Genomic DNA, 17956 nt, shown 5'->3' on the forward strand with positions numbered 1-17956 from the left:
CCCTCCTCTCACCTGCCACCTCCTACTCACCTGTCTGTCGTGATTCAGCGTAAAGTCACTTCCTGATTCCCCTGACCAGGTCAGGACCCTGCTAGTATTCCTCAAGTTCCCTGTATTCTCATTTCGTAATCCCCAGGATGCTCACGGTCAGCATTTCTTTCATTTTCTTTCTTCTGGATGCGAATCGCCAGGCATGTGTTAAGTGCCTCATGCAGATCAGTTCATTTAATCTTTATAACAATTCTTTTAAGTACTACTATTATCAATCCCAATTAACGGATGGGGAAACAGATGTTAAGAGAGGTTAGGCAACTTACTGAAAAACACACAGCAAGTAAATGATACAATGCTACCCATCTGATTCTAGAGCTGGCATTTTTTGGAGTCACCACCCCCTGGGAATCAAGGGCCATACCAAGGGAAGGGTATCATCTCCCGGTGACCTGCAGGCCTGGGCCACAGACCTGCATTCCCTACGTAAAAGCGAGCTTCCTGGAAATGGAGAGGTGGTCCTGCCTCAGTCACACCTTGGTCTGCCCCCCAGCCGGCCACCATGCCCGAGCAGCCCTACCTGAGGCCAGATGCCATGTGCGGATGCCCTCCTCACCCAGCACCCCTCCCCAAGTCATTTAGGAAGGCCACAGGAAGTCTAAGCAGGACGCATCCACGGGTATCACCATCAAGGCGAGCAGCGTTTACCAAGCCCACAGCACTGCCCGGACCACAGACGCACCAATGAGAGCCCTGCACCTTGGGGTGGTGGGAGTGGAGGGTAGAGCACCGCCAGCAGAAGAGGCCTGGAGCGCGTGCGGGTGAGTGTGTGCTCTGGGGTCAGACGGCCCAGGCTCAGGCTGCTCCTCTCCTGCCCATTGAACCTGACACCTGAGAGTGGCTCACCCACCCTCGCTGAGCCTCAACTTCCCCCTCTGGACAATGCCATCATCCGGTGACAGAATCAACCACATGGCCGTGCAGAGTAGGTACGATCATGTGAGCTCCTTGCCTGCTTAGTAGCAGTTGTTCTCGTGATGAGGGTGATGGCTCTCCGCACGGTGTAGACCACTACGCAACTGGACTGACGTTGCTCTGACTTACAGTCAGAAAGCCTGGGTTTGCACCCCAGTTGTGCCCACATTAGCTCTGCAACCCGCGTGTGGCCACCTCTGCGCTCATACTCCGCTTCCTCATCGGTAAATGGGGGAGCCCACGCCATGGGACCGTCAGGGATTCAGTACATAACCCCCGATAAAGTATGCAAACCAGACAGTTCTGAGCAAACCTGGGTGCCTCCCATTGCTGTGTCAGTTAATTGGAAGGAGGGTGCCAGCCAGAAACCAATTACGAAGTCCCTCCAGGGGCCTCTGCGGGGGAGCAGAGAGGAGAGGGCAAGGGAGGGTGGGTGCCAGCCCCTCCCCTCCTTCCCACCCTCCTCCCCGCCTGTGCTCCTTCACAGTTGGTCTCACACTCCAGGCCCACAAAGGAGAGGCTCATTTGAAACAGCTTCTTTTCATGCAGAAGCCACTGGATTTGCATCTGTCCTTCCCTGGCAGGGCCTATTCCGCGCCAGCTGCTCTGAGTTTGTAGGCTGCCAGGGCTGGGCCTGAGCCTTCAGGTCTACAGTCAGGGAAAGGAAGGGGGACAGAACGAGCTGACCGGGAGAAGAGAAAAGGAGAGGGTGGTGCACAGAGGGAATGTCTCATCTCCTGGACACCAGACAAATTCTGTGGCCAGCATATCCAAATCAGAATCTGGGACGCCCCAGTGCCAGGAGCCGCCAGCGGCTGAGGCCATGTCTGCTCCAGACTAGCCAGCCCAGGAAAGAAATGGAAAAACTCACTCCATCACTGAGCTGCCAGGGCCTGATGCTGCCAGACCACTGGTCCAGCCAGCGTCCACACTCCTAAGCTCAAGTCTATGCTGACTCCCCAAGGCAGACCAACTGTGGGGTGATCCTGGGGCCCTGGGGAGCCTCAGAATCCCTCCCACATGCCCCGAAGTGCTGCCATAGATGCCAAGGTGGGCACCCTCAAATAACTCACCAGAGCGCTCCTGGAGGGCGAGTTTCATTGCCCAGAAGGAAAAAGCCTGCATTTACTGAGCACTTACAGAATGTAGGCAAGACAGACTCTCTCCTGGCTCATGTCCCCAGGTCCTCGAGACTCCTAACTCGGGACTTGGACACATCTCTTTCCATATCCATCTCCTCAAGGGTCCAGGACAGCAGGGGCAATGGCTTATGCATTCTGTCACCCTAAAACCTAACACAGGGTGCAGCCCAGAGTAGGGGCTCTGGAGGGTGCTGGCTAAACAAATGAGTGATGTTGGCCTCACATCTTCTGCATGAGGGTGCTAGGGATCTGGAAGAACTGGCGGGGAGGAGAGGTATAATGACTGCATGGAGCAGAGCAGGCGGAACCTCCACTCCAGCCCAAGTGTCTGGGAGTTGGGTGTGTGCCTTTTCCCTGAGGCTGTGGGACATGCTGCACTCACATCTCTTCTCCCAGTAAGAGCCAGACAGGAAAGAGGTGCTGGCAGAGGGGATGTCTAGGGTAGGGGGATGGGGTCGTAGGCTAGATTCTGGGTCAAGGATTTGGAGGCAGAAGGGCCTTGCCATCCCTCCCTCCCCATCACGATCCTAGGTGTAGCAAGGGCTCCCATATACTTTGAATCCCAATGTCTGCTTCCCAGGGAAGAGGCTGTCCAGCAGAGGGGAAGCCAGATACCAGCAGTCCAGGTCGGGCCCACACGATGGGGTAACTGGAGTGGGGCCAAGACACCTGCCCCTGGCTGGGCTGCCTGGAATCGCCCTCACAGGGCAGCCAGGCATATGGAGCACTGACCAGCAGTCAGGAGGAGCCAGGTTCCAGAACCTTTAGCCTCATACTTGCTGAGTGACTCTAGACAGGTCACAGTTCTGCTCCCTGGACCTCAGCACCTTCATCTGTCAAGGCAAAGGGTCAAATGATCAGACCACAGGGAGAGACATGTGGTCTTTGTCAAACAATTAACTGTTATTAGTTACCTGGGAGAGCAACACCATCCTCAGTCCTATCCCAATCAGCAGGGCCCAAGGGCTCCCAGCAGTGAGCTGAGCTCTGCTGGGTCAGGGGCAGGAGGAAGGCTGACCTGCAGAAACAGGGACAGGGCTCTGGCTGACACGCTGCTTGCAGACCTGAAACGGATTGCTTACAGAGGGAGCTGGCCCCCAGGGTCTTCTCTTTGCTCACGTTCCTCCTGCTTAGTCCTTCTGAAAGGCAGCAGGTATTTCTGCTGCTCAGGCAATTTTATTCCTGGACAGCAGACCCACTAAACTAGCCTCGTGAACTTGGAAAGCACTGAGCTCACCGGCATGTAACCCAGCAAGGCACACCTGGGAGCAAGGGAGCTGTCATTTCATGTCACCACCTTTAGCACCTAGAAGCCCCATTTCTGCTCACATCACAGACAAAAGCCAGGAAATCACATCTAAGGACCTCTGAGCAGGAAAAAGGAGGTGGAAAAGTCCTACATTACAGCCTGCAGGCCTTTCTTACAGCCCACTGGCTTGTGCTTTGCGCACAGTGCTAACGCATTTGTTCCGGTTTCCCAGCTGATGGCAGTTTAGAGACAGATATTTAAAACTGGAGACGCACTGTGAGTCTGGCATATGACTGCAATGGAATAGAGATAGAAAAATTATAAAAAGCAGCACAAGAACTCAAAATAAAATTATCTGGAATAAAATCCTCTTGTTACTAGGAAAGTAGCCACCCTTCTCTCACCCCTGACTGGTCCCTACGGAAGGAAAGTGGACTAAAACTGAGAGGAGGGGGGGGTCTTTATCTCCTATGGATGATCACAGGCTGGGAAGCTGCTTCTGGCCCCTTCCCCTACTGTCTGTCTCTCTCTTCCTCTCTCCTCCTCCTCACTACCTAAAGCAACTTAGGTAGCTTATTAAAACACACAATAAAAACAGAGTTGAAAACATCACAACCAGGAACAATGCCTTCAGGCTAGAAGGTCACAATCTGCAGGGCTCGCTACTTGTAGGACTGATTAGGGCGGGAGACCCTTTAGGTCCCCCTTCCCCAGGATTTCTATGCAGCTGCACCAACTGTATACCCTACAATGAAGGAGAATGGGGATGTGTATGAGAAGCAGGGTGGTCGGTGGAAAACAGAGGCCTGCCTCCATTCGGAAAGCACAACTGATCATCCAGCAGCTTGCTCCTCTGATTTCCTCTCCTCCACTTTCCAGGCTCTCTGGGCTAACAGGATGACCTCTTGCAATCCCCACCAACCCTGGCCCCGGGACCCTGTCCTAGGGAGGCCTGACACAAAGGTTCAGTGCAAGGTGCAGGAAACCAGGCTCCCTCAAAAGGCATGACCTTGCACCTGCAGGAGGAAGAGCAAGGGCTGTGGTCATTGATCCCACCTCCCAGATGTCCTTTAGGGTTCTTCTTCATAACTGTCTTCTACCCAGACCACCAAGAGAACAGAGTGCCCCCAATCTCCATGACAGCTGGCTTCTTTGCCGAAGCTGAAGATGACCCAAAGCCCAGCAGGAGGGACCGTAGACATCATCAAAAGCAATTCCTGCATTTCACAGATGGGAAAACAGAGGCCTAGAGATGGAGCTGACTGGCCCAAGGTCCCACAGTCTGTCAGTGGCTGATTTAGGACTAGACGCCAGGCCTCCAGACTCCCAGAGCACTGTGGTCTCTTCTAGGACCCCAGGAGGCCCCTCTTCCAGCAGGCTTTCCAGCAGCCCCACTGTACCCAGGCCTGTCTCCTGCATCCCTCTGCTCTGCCAGCCCTACACAGGAGCACTGCTAGTCCGTAGAGGGCTGGCCAGGGGAGAGAAGATAGGGTTAAGGTGGGGATTTTATTTAATCCCCTGAGCTGGCTTAAACTGATGCCACACTGGTTAGAGCAGGTGGGGAACGGTGGGGTATGTGGAGGGGGTGTGGCATTAGTGAATAATCACTAGATATGAAGAGGCCAGGCCTGCCAATGGGTTTTAACAAACAAGTACCCACCTTCATGGACCCCCTACCTCAGCGGCCAGGCCTCCAAGTAGTGACCCTCTACCATGGAAATAATACAATCTCCAGGCTGCTCAGCAATGGGAAGGTCGCAGGCCACAGATTATGACAGCCCTCAAGGCAAACCCTAGCTCTGCTGCTTCCTCACTGTATGACCTTAGCCAAAGCATCTCGTGGCTCTGAGCCTGTTTCTTCCTCTGTAAAGGGTGCTAAGCACACCTTCCTTGTAGGCCTCCTGGGTAGGTAGGAAGCCTCAGCTCATGTGCATAAAGAGACACAGGGGAAGCACTGAATTCAAATCCCAGTGCCATTGTTACAAATTTCACACCCTTTACCTCTCATCCAGGCCCATCCATTACTCTTCTTCCCTGGCCGACTTGTGTCTTGACATTAATAACCTTAATAATAATAATGCTTCCCAGCTGAAAAGCATCTGTAGCATTTTAAAACACAAAGCATCCTATCCCCTGTGGGTCACAACAGCCCCACCAGGAGGAGCCAGAGGTAAGGTAGCCCCTGCAGCCCCAAGTTCATCTTCCTACAATGAGCCCAAAGACCCTGAATGAGTATGTTGTCTTGTAGCAGATTCAAGGGGGCACCAGTAGCCGCTGGCTCATCAGAAGGAGTCAGAACCATCCCTCTCATTGCTTCACAGCTGACCACAAGCAAACTGCCCTTTCCACTTTGGCCCCCAACACCTCAGTTCTGAGAGCCAGGTGGACCGCTAGTGGACTCTGCCCTTTGGTGCATGGATGGCCAAAACCAAGGCCAAGGCCAGGCTGTGAGCTCCTTACGGTGACAGAGCTCTCTCAAAACTACCTTCACACCTTTGATCTTGCTGGTTCTTCAACTGCCCAGCTTGCCCTCCAGGATCCAAGGATTGATCATTCTCGCACTCCACAAAAGGAAACTGAGGCCCACAGCAGAAGGGCCCAGTCCAGATCACCCAGGAGTTAGGGTAGAGCTGGGAAGCGAACTCAGGTCTCCCTAGCCTCCTAATTCTGGGCACCTTCCACTACCCTGTCTGCTTTGCTCTTAACTCCTTCCTCCTCACAACAGAGAAGCCCCAAAGTGCTCCAGTAAACCTGGACCCCGGTGGCAAGGTCTAAGAATGTTCCCATATCTTCAAGCCGATCACCTGATCACCTCAGAACCTTTCCTATCCCCAGTAGCAATTCCCGGGACGAGGGAGCCCCTCTTCCAGTGCGTGGCATTGGCAGAGGGCCAGAGTCCCTGGGATTGGCTGCAGAGGCCAGCAGGTGTGGTGGGCTTTCCCCTTCGGTGGCCTCCTCCCGGCGACAAGCCCATTCCCACACCACACTGCCCAGCACCAGCCCCTGCCATAGGCTCCCCCAGAAGCGCGCTCCAGTAGGGGACACCGAGGAGCTGCCCAACTCTGCTCTCCAGGGTTAAAAATGCAGCACCCCAAACAAGGGTTAAAAATGCAGTCCTGGGGTTGGGCTGGTGCGGAGGGATGCTGTCCAAACCACAGCGGCTGCCAAAGAGGCATCCTCCCCCATCCTTCAGCGGTCCTCTGGGGCCGGAGCCACTCCAGCGACTGGGGGAGCTAAGGAGGCGCACGCCGCACCTTCCCCGCACCAGTGCCCCCTCCCACACCCCACCCCTGCGCCCCTCGCAGCGGAGGCGGAGGGCTGCGGACGCCAGAGGGTCCGCGGCGCTTACCTTTGTGACAGTCATGCAGGAACTCCCGGGCGCTGCGGAGGCGCGGGCGCGGCGTGCGGGGGCGGCGGCAGGGTCTGATGGGGGGCCCGGGCGGCGGCGGGAAGGGGTCCCGCGCGTCTCCGAGCGCTGGCGGCCCGGGCGGCTCTGGGCGCGCTCCGCGCGCCCCGCGGGAGGCTCAGCCGAGCCGGGGGGCCCGCGCTCCGGACGGGCAGAGCGCAGGGACGGCTCGTCGGCGCTCGCCCGCCGCTCTTCGCTGATGTCAGCCCCGAATGTGCATTTATAATAGATGAGCCTCTTTCGCCGCAGGAAGGCGAGGCAGGAAGAAAGGGAGCGAGGGAGCGGGCCTGGGCTGGGGGGCGGGGGGAGGAAGAGGGGCCGGGAACTCGCTACAAAGGAGGAGGCGGAGGGAGGAGGAGGAGGAAGCGCCGGCCCGCCCGCTGCCGAGTCCCGCGCCTCCGGGCTGGATCGCTGGCCTCCGGGCACCGCCGCTCGGGGGGCCCGGGCCGGGCGTCCAGGCCGGCGGCCTTAACCTCTTCAGGCCCGCGGACGCCCGGCGGCTGGGCGAAGCGGGGTCCTGGCACCTGCCGGCTGGGCAGTGGGCGGCGACCAGGCTTCTTGGTGCCCCACTGGCCGGGACGCTGGTGAAATCACGCGCTAGGCAGCCGCGGCGCCGGCCGAGAAGACCGCCGGGCTCGACCCCTGGAGGTGCGCAAAGCCCGCCCGCGGGCCTGGAGCGCGGCGGGGCGGACGGAGAGGGGCGTGGCCGCCGCCCGGGCTCCCGCAAACTCGAGGCGCAGGGTCGCGGAATGCGGTTGCTTAAGCGATCGTTTGAATCTGATTCTTTGAGCGATTAGTTGGCCCGGAGGGATCGTAGGAAATTTTATGCAAGAAGAAACAGAGTCCTAGAGTGGAAAGTGACTTAGACAAGGGCTCGCGGCCGGCCGGACTGCCCCCCGGCGTTTCTCCGGACGCCCGCAGATTTTCGCGGCGCGCAAACTCTCCACCGCAGCCCTGGTGACAAAAGGTGCATTCTAGAGACAGGACGGGCCCTGCCGCAGGTGTGTCTGCACCGCCTTTCGTGCGACGCTCATCAGGGAAATGCAGGTGTGTCCTGTGCGGTGAACTAACCCTGACCTGGGTCACACCATATCCTGGAGCTGCTGCAGGGACTTGCGACAGTCACCCGACGGTGACCCTGCCACTCTTCAGTGGGAAGGCTTCGTCCTGCATACCTGAGCAGAACCGGTTTCTGCCGACACTGAGCCTCGTAGACTGAGCAGGGGAGGGGTTAGCGGAGATGGAGGGCACGGGGCTGTTTTGTGCATCACCACCTCCCTGCAAGTCCGGAGGTGCTGGCTTCCTGCTACACGGAGATTTTACAGTGAAACTAAGTATATCCCGACGTCGTCCATGACGCGGTGGATGAACACTTGTGTGTGCAAGGTACCAGGGAACAGAAACAAAATGATGCCTGCCTTCAAGAAGAACACTTCATAGTACAGAAATAACAGCATCTGTAGAGTGCTTTGTGTATCATCGCACTATTTTTATTTGCATTTCCTGTTGGAATCCTAAATGCAACAGTGTGTGGAAGAATGACCGCCCTTGTTTTGAGGTTGAGTGAACAAGGGGGGAGCGGACCTGCCCAAGATCACACAGTCATGACATGAGCAGAAAGCTTTTGTGCTTTGGACCTGAGCAGTCCAGGGCAGCGGGGACCTGCTGCCTCGTTGGAGCTTCCCGCCTGTCCTGGGAGCTGGTTGGATGGCTGCTGGTCCTGGTTTCCTATATGAGGCTTTGAGTCTCATACTCAAAGGGGAGCAGATGTTGCCCCAGGCCTCAGGCATCTCATTTGTGCAGACTCTTCCTAGGTGTGTTCCCATGCTGGACCTCATGCCTTCGACCACCTCGTTCACCTGCCCAGAGTGCCCTCCTCATCCTTCTGCATTAATCCAAACACTTCACCTGTCACTATCCCATCTCCTGTCCTGCTCCTGACCACTCCAGCCCCCTGGATCCACCTGTTGCATTTGGGTGTCTGGGCTTATTTTCACAAGCTTCCTGTTAGTATAGACCTTGAGCTGGGAAGCGTCCTGAGCACAAGGACATATCTCCTCCTACCCTGTAGCCCTGGGCACTCAGTAGGTGCTCAGCAAATATTAACGACCACCAAAAACAAGTCAATCCAAATAAACCTCCAACCTGCGGCAGAAGAAATTTAGATTGGACCCTCAAAAGCATGTTGTCCAGCCTCAAAACTGGGCACAGCCCCAGTCTGGACTGTCTTGGGTAGGTCAGCCTCAAGACAGGAGGATGTCCCTAAAGGTCCTTCCAGGACACTTGGAAGCCATTAAAGGGCACCTCAAGGACACTAGTTTTCCTCCCCCATGGCTGTGACTTGTCTACTTTTATCTCCCATGGAGATTTAAAATCCCAGATTGTCACCCTCAGCTGCCCAGCACGTCTCCTGGCGCCTTCCCCATCAACTGCCAGCGTTGTAGCTCTGGGGGATGAGACAAATACTTAATATCAGCTCGAGCCAAATGTAATTAGGAACATCAATCTGCTGCCCACAACCCACATGACATGCTCCAAAGGCAGAAAGAAAACGTTTCTGATCTCTTACATGTTGCTGACTCACCCCTCTTATCATGTCTCCCCAGTCAGAACGGAGGTCTGGAAGAGGAGAGGCCCTCTCAAAGACTGTGTCACCTTGTCGAGTTCAGGGCTTGGTCCGCAGAAGATCCTCAGAAATGGTGTGGTGTGGTGTGCATACTACAACACCTCCCACTCTGGGTCTCCAGCAATGTGGCCCATCTTAGCTTGGACTCTCCCCAAAGCAGAGCCTGAGAAAGGGGTTGGATGCAGTGGTTTAATTGGCAGGTGTCCCAGGAAGCAGGAGTGGAAGAGTGGGCGGGGGGTGGGTAGTGAGACTGGGCAGGAGGAAGAGCCAATATAAAGACTGGCTCCAAGGTCACTGCTGGAAGACAGGGCCCAGTTCCCCAGAGACCTCTGGGATGAGTCCAGGATTGGCCTTGGGAGTCAGTGATGGGCATTCATCCACTGGCTTCTCTTCCCCGAAGTTTGAGGGCTGCCCCTGAGGGTTTTACCTGAGGTGGGATGCTGTCAGCTCAAGTCTGAGTGTCCTCCAACCATCCCCTGAGCTGCAGGTGAAACCAGAGGGAGGCGGAGGACATGTGTTAACAAACTGTGGAGTAGACAAGAGTGGGCAGTAGTAGCTCTGGTCTGCTCTGGACACTCCCATGGCCCCAGGCTTTGCCTAGGCCCCCTCCCCAGCCTCCAGTGCCTTTACCCCTCTTTCTCTGTGCAGCAAACTCCTAGTCGTCTCTCAAAGCCCAGCTCAGGGGCATCTCCTCTACACAGCTCTCCTGATACTACTTCCAGGGGGGCCTGACTCATCCCATATTATCATTATCAAAATTAAATATACTTGTCCTGTATTTTCTGATGGCCTGTGACCAGGTGTTCTCTCTCACTCTCTCTCTCTCTCCTTCCCTCCCTCTCTCTCACTGCAAGGAGTAGCTGGCACATAGGAGATGCTAGATAGCTGTCCAATCAAATAAGGCTGCCACGGGCACCTTTAGCTTCTGTCTTAATAATCCATTGTCTCAAGTCCCAGACCCCCCAGGGAGGCCTCAGGCATCTTGACCTCAGGTCCTGCCCTGCCCACCACGTTCACTTGCCCAGGCCCCGTAACAGCGGGCGCCACTGCACAAAGTGAAGAGGGCTTTGTCCTTGCCTGCAAAACGTTTTTGGTCTCCTAGGAAAGACCCACAGGCATGGCACGCATTCAGACCATGGTGGGTGCTGCCCTTCAGCAGGGGCCAGAGGGAGATTCCCAAGGCTGTGGAGACCCTGCAATCCTAGACGGCTGCCTCGTTCCTGCCACCCCGGGACACACATCTACATTCCACCTGCTCTCAGGTGTTCAGCCTTCAGGCCCTGCAGATCTCACTGCCCCTCAAATCTGTCCCCTCCTCTCCATCTCTGCTAATACTGCCCTAGTGCAGCATTTGATTTCACTTGCGATCACACACACAGAGACCTGCATCCTTGAAACCCATCAGGGGCACCTGCTGTCTTCAGGATGAGACCCAAACAGGGTCTTCAGAGTCCCGTCCAGCCCTCGCTTCTCCATATTCCTTGTCCCATCACACTCTTGCCTCTATCTCTCTCAGCACCTACCAGAGTCTTCCTCATTCTTTCTTCAGATGTCACTCCCTCCAGGAAGCCTTCCTGGACCATGACCAGTCTTTGTACTATTGTAATTTCCGTAATTCCCTGAGCTTCCTTCTCTCTGCACTTGTGCATTGTTTCATAATCTCCCGTTTGTGTGTTTGACTTCCTGCAGAGGATGAGCTGCTTGAAGACAGGGACTGGCTCTTTAGCTTGGTCACTCCAGCGCGTGGGCCTTGCCCAGTCCCCTTCCCTCTATGTAATCTCCTGGTTCCCCTTTCTCCCTTTCTGTCTCTTCTTTTTTATTGTCTTCTCAACCCCCTCCCCCTCTACATGTCTCCACCCCCAGGTTCTCCTCACCTGTTTCTCTGTTGCATCTACCTTTCCATGCTTCAAATCTCCATGTCTGTCTTGGAGACAGACATGCCCCGCAGATGCCCCTAATGCCTGCCTTTCCCACTCTGCCCTCTTCATCTGCCCATACCCGCCCCCCCACTGCTCTTCATGCCTTGGTATGGGGTCTCCTTCCCTCTCTTGGACTTTGTGTTTTCTCTTTTCCCCTTGTCCCTCCCCAGCTCTGTTCTCCCATCCCATCTGCTTGTTTTCGTCCCCCTGCCCTTCTCATCTCTGTGTGTTTCTGTGTCCATCTCCCTGTCTCCGTGGACGTGTCTCTGTCTCTCTCCTCTGTCTCACCCTCTCTTTCTTTGTCTCCCCCACCCCCACCTTTCTCCTTGGCCTCTAGACAGCACACATAATGCTGACTTTGGCTTGGGGGTGTGCTGGGGCAGGCGGGCCCAGCCCTGGGGCTGTCAACTTCCACCGCGTATCTGAGGGGTGATGATGGGTGAGCCACCTAAAAGCGTGTACTTTGGGGGCCTCTGAAGGCTACGTCCTTGACTGTGAATGCCCTCACCCAAACGCCAGGACCTTTGTCCTTTACCCACTCTGTGAGCCTGTGTGGCATGTATGGGATTGCACGTATGCATAGTTGTATGTACGCACCTGTGGGGTGTATGGAAACGGACGATGAAGGGAGGAGCCGCAGAAGTGAGCTCAGTGAGGGAACCCGGGGCCCAGCCTTGCTCAGAGGTCTGCCCTCCCAGCTTCCTTTTGGACCCCGATGGCAAAAAGGCACTTTCAGGCCCAGAGAGGACAATGACTCTCTCCAGCTGGGCTCCCTGTCAGACCCTGCATGTGCAGCTCCGAGACAGGTGTGCTGCAGAAAGTGTGCAGCACACACTTTCAGGTGTGCTTCAGCCAACAGCAGAAGGGGCCCAGGGCCCAGGTCTGGCTGCACCTTTGCTGCCCTTCCCACAGCCTGGGCCACCGGTGGAGGAGGGCTCTTTGGGGAGGCACAGGGGAGGGAACCCAAGGCCCTGAGAGTTATCTATTGTCTGGCTTTGCCACATACGAGCATGTGGCTTACCAAAGCCCCACAGCGTAGCCAAGTCATGGCTCACTCATTTGTAGGACAGAATTACAGAAATCCATCCACTTAAGAACTATCAACTAGCAAACATTTTAAGATGAAAAATGTTAGGGAGGAGAGAGAGAAGATGGCGATGCTGCCAACCACCAACAGAGGGCATAAGTTGACCCTTGTCTGTAGTCCTTGGGACTTAGATGTCCAGCCTTTAAAAATCTCCCCACTGAAGAAGACGAGGAGATTCCAAGCATGGCAGGGAGCAGAAAGGTGAGGGGAGGAGGCCGGAAACGACTCCAGCAGGGGCCAGAGCTTTGGTAGCTTGCTCTCTGGCTCGAAATTGCGTGCAAACTTAGGGCTCTGGGTTGAGCTGCAGATGCCCCTCTGAGGCTGGACATGATGGTGCCCCCAGGAATGGGAATGGCAGTGTCCTGGCTGCCTCGTGGGAGACACCCTTCTGGGTTTGGAGAGCAGAGGTGAGGCCTCAGAGACTGGGAGGAAGGTCTCTGAGACCCCCTTACATTCCAGCAGCCCCTCGCTAGATGCCCTGCAGCCAGACCAGTCCCTGGCAGTGTCCTGCAGGTCCCTCCCCACCCCTGTACAGCTGGCCCCAGTATGTTCTCCTCCTGTCTTCTCCAGGCTTTTGATCTGGCTACACTTCAGGGCTCAGCAGAAAGCCCTCTCATTCCAGGGAGACCCCCTACCACTACCCAGGCCTCTCTCTTCACTGGGTTCCCAGTGCTTACAGCTTGTCCTTGTTAAATACCCCTGAGGTACCTGTCATTACTGAATCTCAGTTCCTTATCATTTATAAAGAGCAGGCTTTGGACCATATGGTTGCTGAGGTCTCCTCTGTGTGATGCAAGATGTTCTGAACTCTGGGTCACAAGAACAAGGCTTATTTCACCCCCGGGCAAGGCTGCCCTTAGCATGTTCAGAGCCTTGGGCAAATTCGTGTGTGGGGGACAGGACCCACGTCTATATAAATAATTTGATTTTAAAATATAATACAAAACCCCTGGCCTATATGCAGTATTGTGATTTACTGATGAAGACATAGAATAATGGATACAGAACAGGTACTAGTATATCTGTGCATTGTCCAATCAGTGCATGGGAAGACTCTCTGCTGGGTCCAAGAATCATCCATTCCTTTTCAGGTCCAGGGACCAGCTCTTCATGTTCTTTATTGTCAAATATGTCATTCCTGGCTAATATCTTATCTCTCAGCACAAGAAAAAGGTGACAATGCTGTTTCTATTCATGACACCATGACTCTTAGGAACCTGTTTGCATTGAAACAATTTGGGTCTTCTCGCTCCTGCAGCTCCCTGCTACTGTTTATTAAATGCTGGTTGCACTATCACTCATGACACTGGATCAGCCACTGTGTTGCTCGTGAATACTGGATTCCAATGACTCTCTCAAATGCTCTTCGTCTGCTTCATTGCGGATGGCCGTAAATGCAGGTCTTACCCAACGTGCAGGAGATGAGAAGAAACACTGGCTTCCTGGTCATGAATTGACCATGAAATGTAAGAGTATACCTGACAAACCCTGTAGCCGTAGAAGACAGCAACGGGTGCTTGTGGAGGTTGGCACCGGGTAGAAGGGTGCTTGCCACCACCCCTGCCCTTCTTGGTGCTGTTGGCGAGAGGTGACACCATGGTTGAAACACAGAGGGGCAAGAGCCACCTCACAGCCCCTAGACTGATGGTCGCCCAGAGGTCTGACTTTGCCGTGATTCTGATGTGGTAATCACTGAAATCAGCATGCCGGCACCATTCTAGTGGCCCAATCTCTCATGACCTCGATCCGCAAAGGCCCTGTGGCACCAGCCAGACTGTGGGAACAGCCTGCTCACCAGACCACCCTCTTGGAACTGCAGCCTGGACACAGGATTCTAGGGAAGCTCTCCAAGTGTGAGTCCCAGAGCTCCTGGTGAGGAATTACCAAGCCAACCCCATGCCTGGGGTCAAGGTCAGAAAGTATCCAAAGGAGAGAAATGGGGGGCTGAGGCCCAGGTGGGGTTCAGATACACTCCCAGGCACCTTGTATAAGTGGCATTACAGGCCCCAGCTGACCTCAAGTACCAGAAGGGAACTTAAAAAGAAGGCATTCCACTGTAGGGACCCCTGAGGGGTCAGCAGAAGGGCCCCTGGCAGATGTTTTGCCCTCCCAGGGAGGGCTGCTTTCTACTTTTTCCCATCCCTCTCCATCCTGGCTTTCTTCTGTGCTCTGTGACTATTTGTGGGTTGGCTGGGCCAGCCAGGGAAAGGCTAGCTGGAGAGTCTCTCTGTAAAACATTCTGTAAAGCAGGGCTTCTCAAACTTTAATGAATCCCCTGGGCCTCCTATCTTGTTAGCGTGCACATTGTGATTCAGTAGGTCCCGAGCTGGACTGTATCACTCTGCATCGCTAAAAGCTCCCAGGTGCTGTTGCTGGTCTGCAGGCCACACTGTGAGCAGCAAAGCTCCCAGGTCCGGGTCTACCTCTGAGATGGCAACACCTACTTTCAAAGACAACTGTGCAGGTGGCTTGGGTGATGGAGAGGATGTTGGTCTAGGGGTCAGAGGACCTGAGCCTTATTCTATCTTACTCTGCACATGAGCCTAACAAGAGTCCACCCCACCGTTAACCTGGGAGGGACCATTACAGGAGAGGGCTGAGGCTGGACTGTGTGGGCTAGACTTTGCCTCAAAATCTTGCCTTCCCCATGAGATGCCTCCCTCCTATTATTGCTATTTCCACCAGGATAATGGCATTCATTAGAAGATTCATTTGACAAATATTTAACAGACATCTAATCTGTACCAGTCACCGTGCTGGGACCTAGGGATGCTGGTGGGAACAAAGCCAAATCCTTGCCCCTCTGTAAGCTTTTCTTTTCCTGTGGGTGTGTTGGGGGCAATGTGCAAATTACTAAGTAAGGACATATCAGGGCGAACTAAGTATGATACAAGATAAGGGGTACAGGGAGTAGGGTGGGGGTATTTCTGGAATGGTCAGGGGAGGCCTCATTAATATGTGACACTTGAGTAGATCCCCAAGGAGGCCAGGATAGCAGTCCTGCGAATGTCTGGGAACAGGAAGCCCAGGAGGCCCATGTGGCTGGACAGAATGGGAGAGAAGGATTCAGCGATGTTGCCGGGCAACCCATCAGGAGCTTACAAAGAAGCCAGGTAAATGTTCTAGGGCAGCTTTTAAATAGATGTTCACCATCAGGTCTCTATCCCCAAACTCTACCACAGCGTGGGGCCCAGCTTTTAGATGTTGACTACTCATTACCTCTCTTCATCTTCCCCGGAAACTTCCTTCCACAAGGACAAAATCCTGCTAGGGTCCCCTTGAAGTGGGAAGATTAATGCATTCTTCCATCTTCAGAAATGGGGACCCAAGACCAAGAATCAAAAAGGGACCAGTTCCGGGAAACTTCCATGCACCAGGTGTATTGTCTCAGTCTGTCTTCATTGTAATCCTGGAGGGGGTTCCTCTTGTTCTACAGATGAGAACGTTGAGACTCAGAGATTTGGAGCTACAGGCCATCCTAAGAGGCAGTGATGCCCGCAAGATGGGACTGTGGGTCAGCCTGGCTCCACCCTGGGCTCTTGCTGCTGCACCATGCGGGGCTCTGCCTGTAAGGACACAGATCCTTCCCTGGTGTTTCCCTCAGCAGAGCTGGGACAGGCCTAGCTTCCACGGTCTGAACCCCAGGGGGGAACAGAAGGGGAGCTTGAAAGTACCTCTACTTTCCCACTTTGGGTTCCTCAGGGCCTTGGACCAGCCCACCTCTGTGGGCACATTGCTTCTTCTCGTCATCTTAGTCCCTGGTCCTATCTCAGCGAGAGGACACTGACTTATTCACCACCTAGAAGTTTCCCCTGATGTCTTAGAGTTTCATGATCAAGGCCCACAATAGGGATTCATTATTTAGGTTCCAGCTAAGATGGAGGTATAGGTAGATACTCTTTGCTTCCTTGCACAACCAAAAGAAGGATAACGACCAATTTAAAATCAAAAAACAAGAACTGCCAGAAAATCAAACTGTATGGAAGTCTGACAACCAAGGAGTTGAAGAAGAAATATCCATCCAGCCTGGTAAGAGGAGCAGAGATGGGAAGCACAACAAGGCAGCTGCTGGGTGGACCAGGGAGGGTGAGGTGGTGGCTAGCAGACTGGGTAGTCCCACATTCAGATGTGGAGGAACAAGTGGGAAGTGAGACAAACCACACAAACCAGGATTCCAGCATGGGGAAATAAAGCCTCAAAACCTCTGGGTGCAAAAATCTGTGGGGGTTACAGCAGTGGGAGAAACTCCCAATCTCACAGTACAGTCTCTTGGAGAGGCCCGTGGGATTCTAGAACATACAAAAGCCCACCCACCCAGGAATCAGCACCTGAAAGGGCACAATTCGCTTGTGGGAAGTGAGGAAAGTGACAGAGAGTGGGGCAAAAGCAGAGGAAGCTAGCAAGGAACATTATTTCCTCTCTGACCTCTCCCCCACACACAGCATCACAACATAGCAATTTGGGTTGCCCCACCCCAGCAAACACCTAAGGCTCCACCCCTTACAATATAACAGTTGTGCCAAGACAAAGAAATATGGCCAAAATGAAAGAACAGATCAAAGCTCCAGAAAAAGAACTAAGAAACAAGGAGATAGACAACTTATCAGGTGCAGAGTTTAAAACACTGGTAATCAGGATGCTCATAGAAATGATTGAGTACGGTCGGAAAAATAAAGGAAGAAGTGAAGGCTATGCAAAGTGAATTAAAGGAAAATATGCAGGGAATCAACAGTGAAGGGAAGGAGACAGGACTCAGATCAGTGATTTGGAACAAAAGGAAGAAGTAAGCTCCAACCCAAACAGAATGAAGAAACAAGACGTCAAAAAAATGAGGAGAAGCTTATGAACATCCAGGACAACTTTAAACGTCCCAACATCCTACTCATAGGGGTTCCAGAAAGAGAAGAGGAAGACCAAGAAATTGAAAACTTATTTGAAAAAATAATGAAGGATAACTCTCCCAATCTGGCAAAGGAAATAGACATGCAAGTCCAGGAAGCTCAGAGAGTCTAAAACAAGTTGAATCCAAGAAGAAAGACACCAAGACACATCATAATTACACTACTCAAGATTAAAGATAAGGAGAGATTCTTAAAAGCAGCAAGAGAAATGAAAGAGTTACCTACAAAGGAGTGCCCATAAAACTATCACCTGATTTCTCAAAAGAAACTTTGCAGGCAAGAAGGGGCTGGAAAGAAGTATTCAAAGTCATGAAAGACAAGGACCTACATCCAAGATTACTCTATCTAGCAAAGCTATCATTTAGAATGGAAGGGCGGATAAAGTGCTTCCCAGATAAGGTCAAGTTAAACAAGTTTATCATCACCAAGCCCTTATTATATGAAATGTTAAAGAGATTTATCTAAGAAAAAGAAGATAAAAAACTATGAACAGTAAAATGACAACAAACTCACTACTATCAACAACAGAACCTAAAAAAACAAAAACAGATTAAGCAAACAACTAGAACAGGAACAGAATCACAGAAATTGAGATCCTATGGAGGGTTATCAGTGGGGAAGGGGAGGGCAAGAATGAGGGGAAAAAGTGGAGAGAGTAAG

General features: G+C 53.5%; 1 protein-coding gene across 3 annotated transcripts in view; it reads right to left on the bottom strand.

Moving 5' to 3' along the window:
* CORO2B (coronin 2B) overlaps positions 1 to 17956 on the bottom strand; it is a 143296-nt gene that overhangs the window by 113618 nt on the left and 11722 nt on the right. The window contains exon 1 of one of the 3 annotated variants that reach the window (XM_037155713.2): positions 6707 to 7736. The exons of 1 other annotated variant lie outside the window; for it this stretch is intronic. In XM_037155713.2, coding sequence (XP_037011608.1) covers positions 6707 to 6721 — 15 coding nt within the window. In that variant the 5' untranslated portion in view covers positions 6722 to 7736. Of the gene's footprint in view, positions 1 to 2840; positions 2862 to 6706; positions 7737 to 17956 lie in introns of those variants that run through there. One more of the 3 variants, XM_053670118.1, reaches the window with a different exon arrangement.

Source organism: Artibeus jamaicensis, unplaced genomic scaffold (assembly GCF_021234435.1).
Source record: "Artibeus jamaicensis isolate MK-2021 breed Jamaican fruit bat unplaced genomic scaffold, CSHL_Jam_final contig_548, whole genome shotgun sequence".
Taxonomy (NCBI): domain Eukaryota; kingdom Metazoa; phylum Chordata; class Mammalia; order Chiroptera; family Phyllostomidae; genus Artibeus; species Artibeus jamaicensis.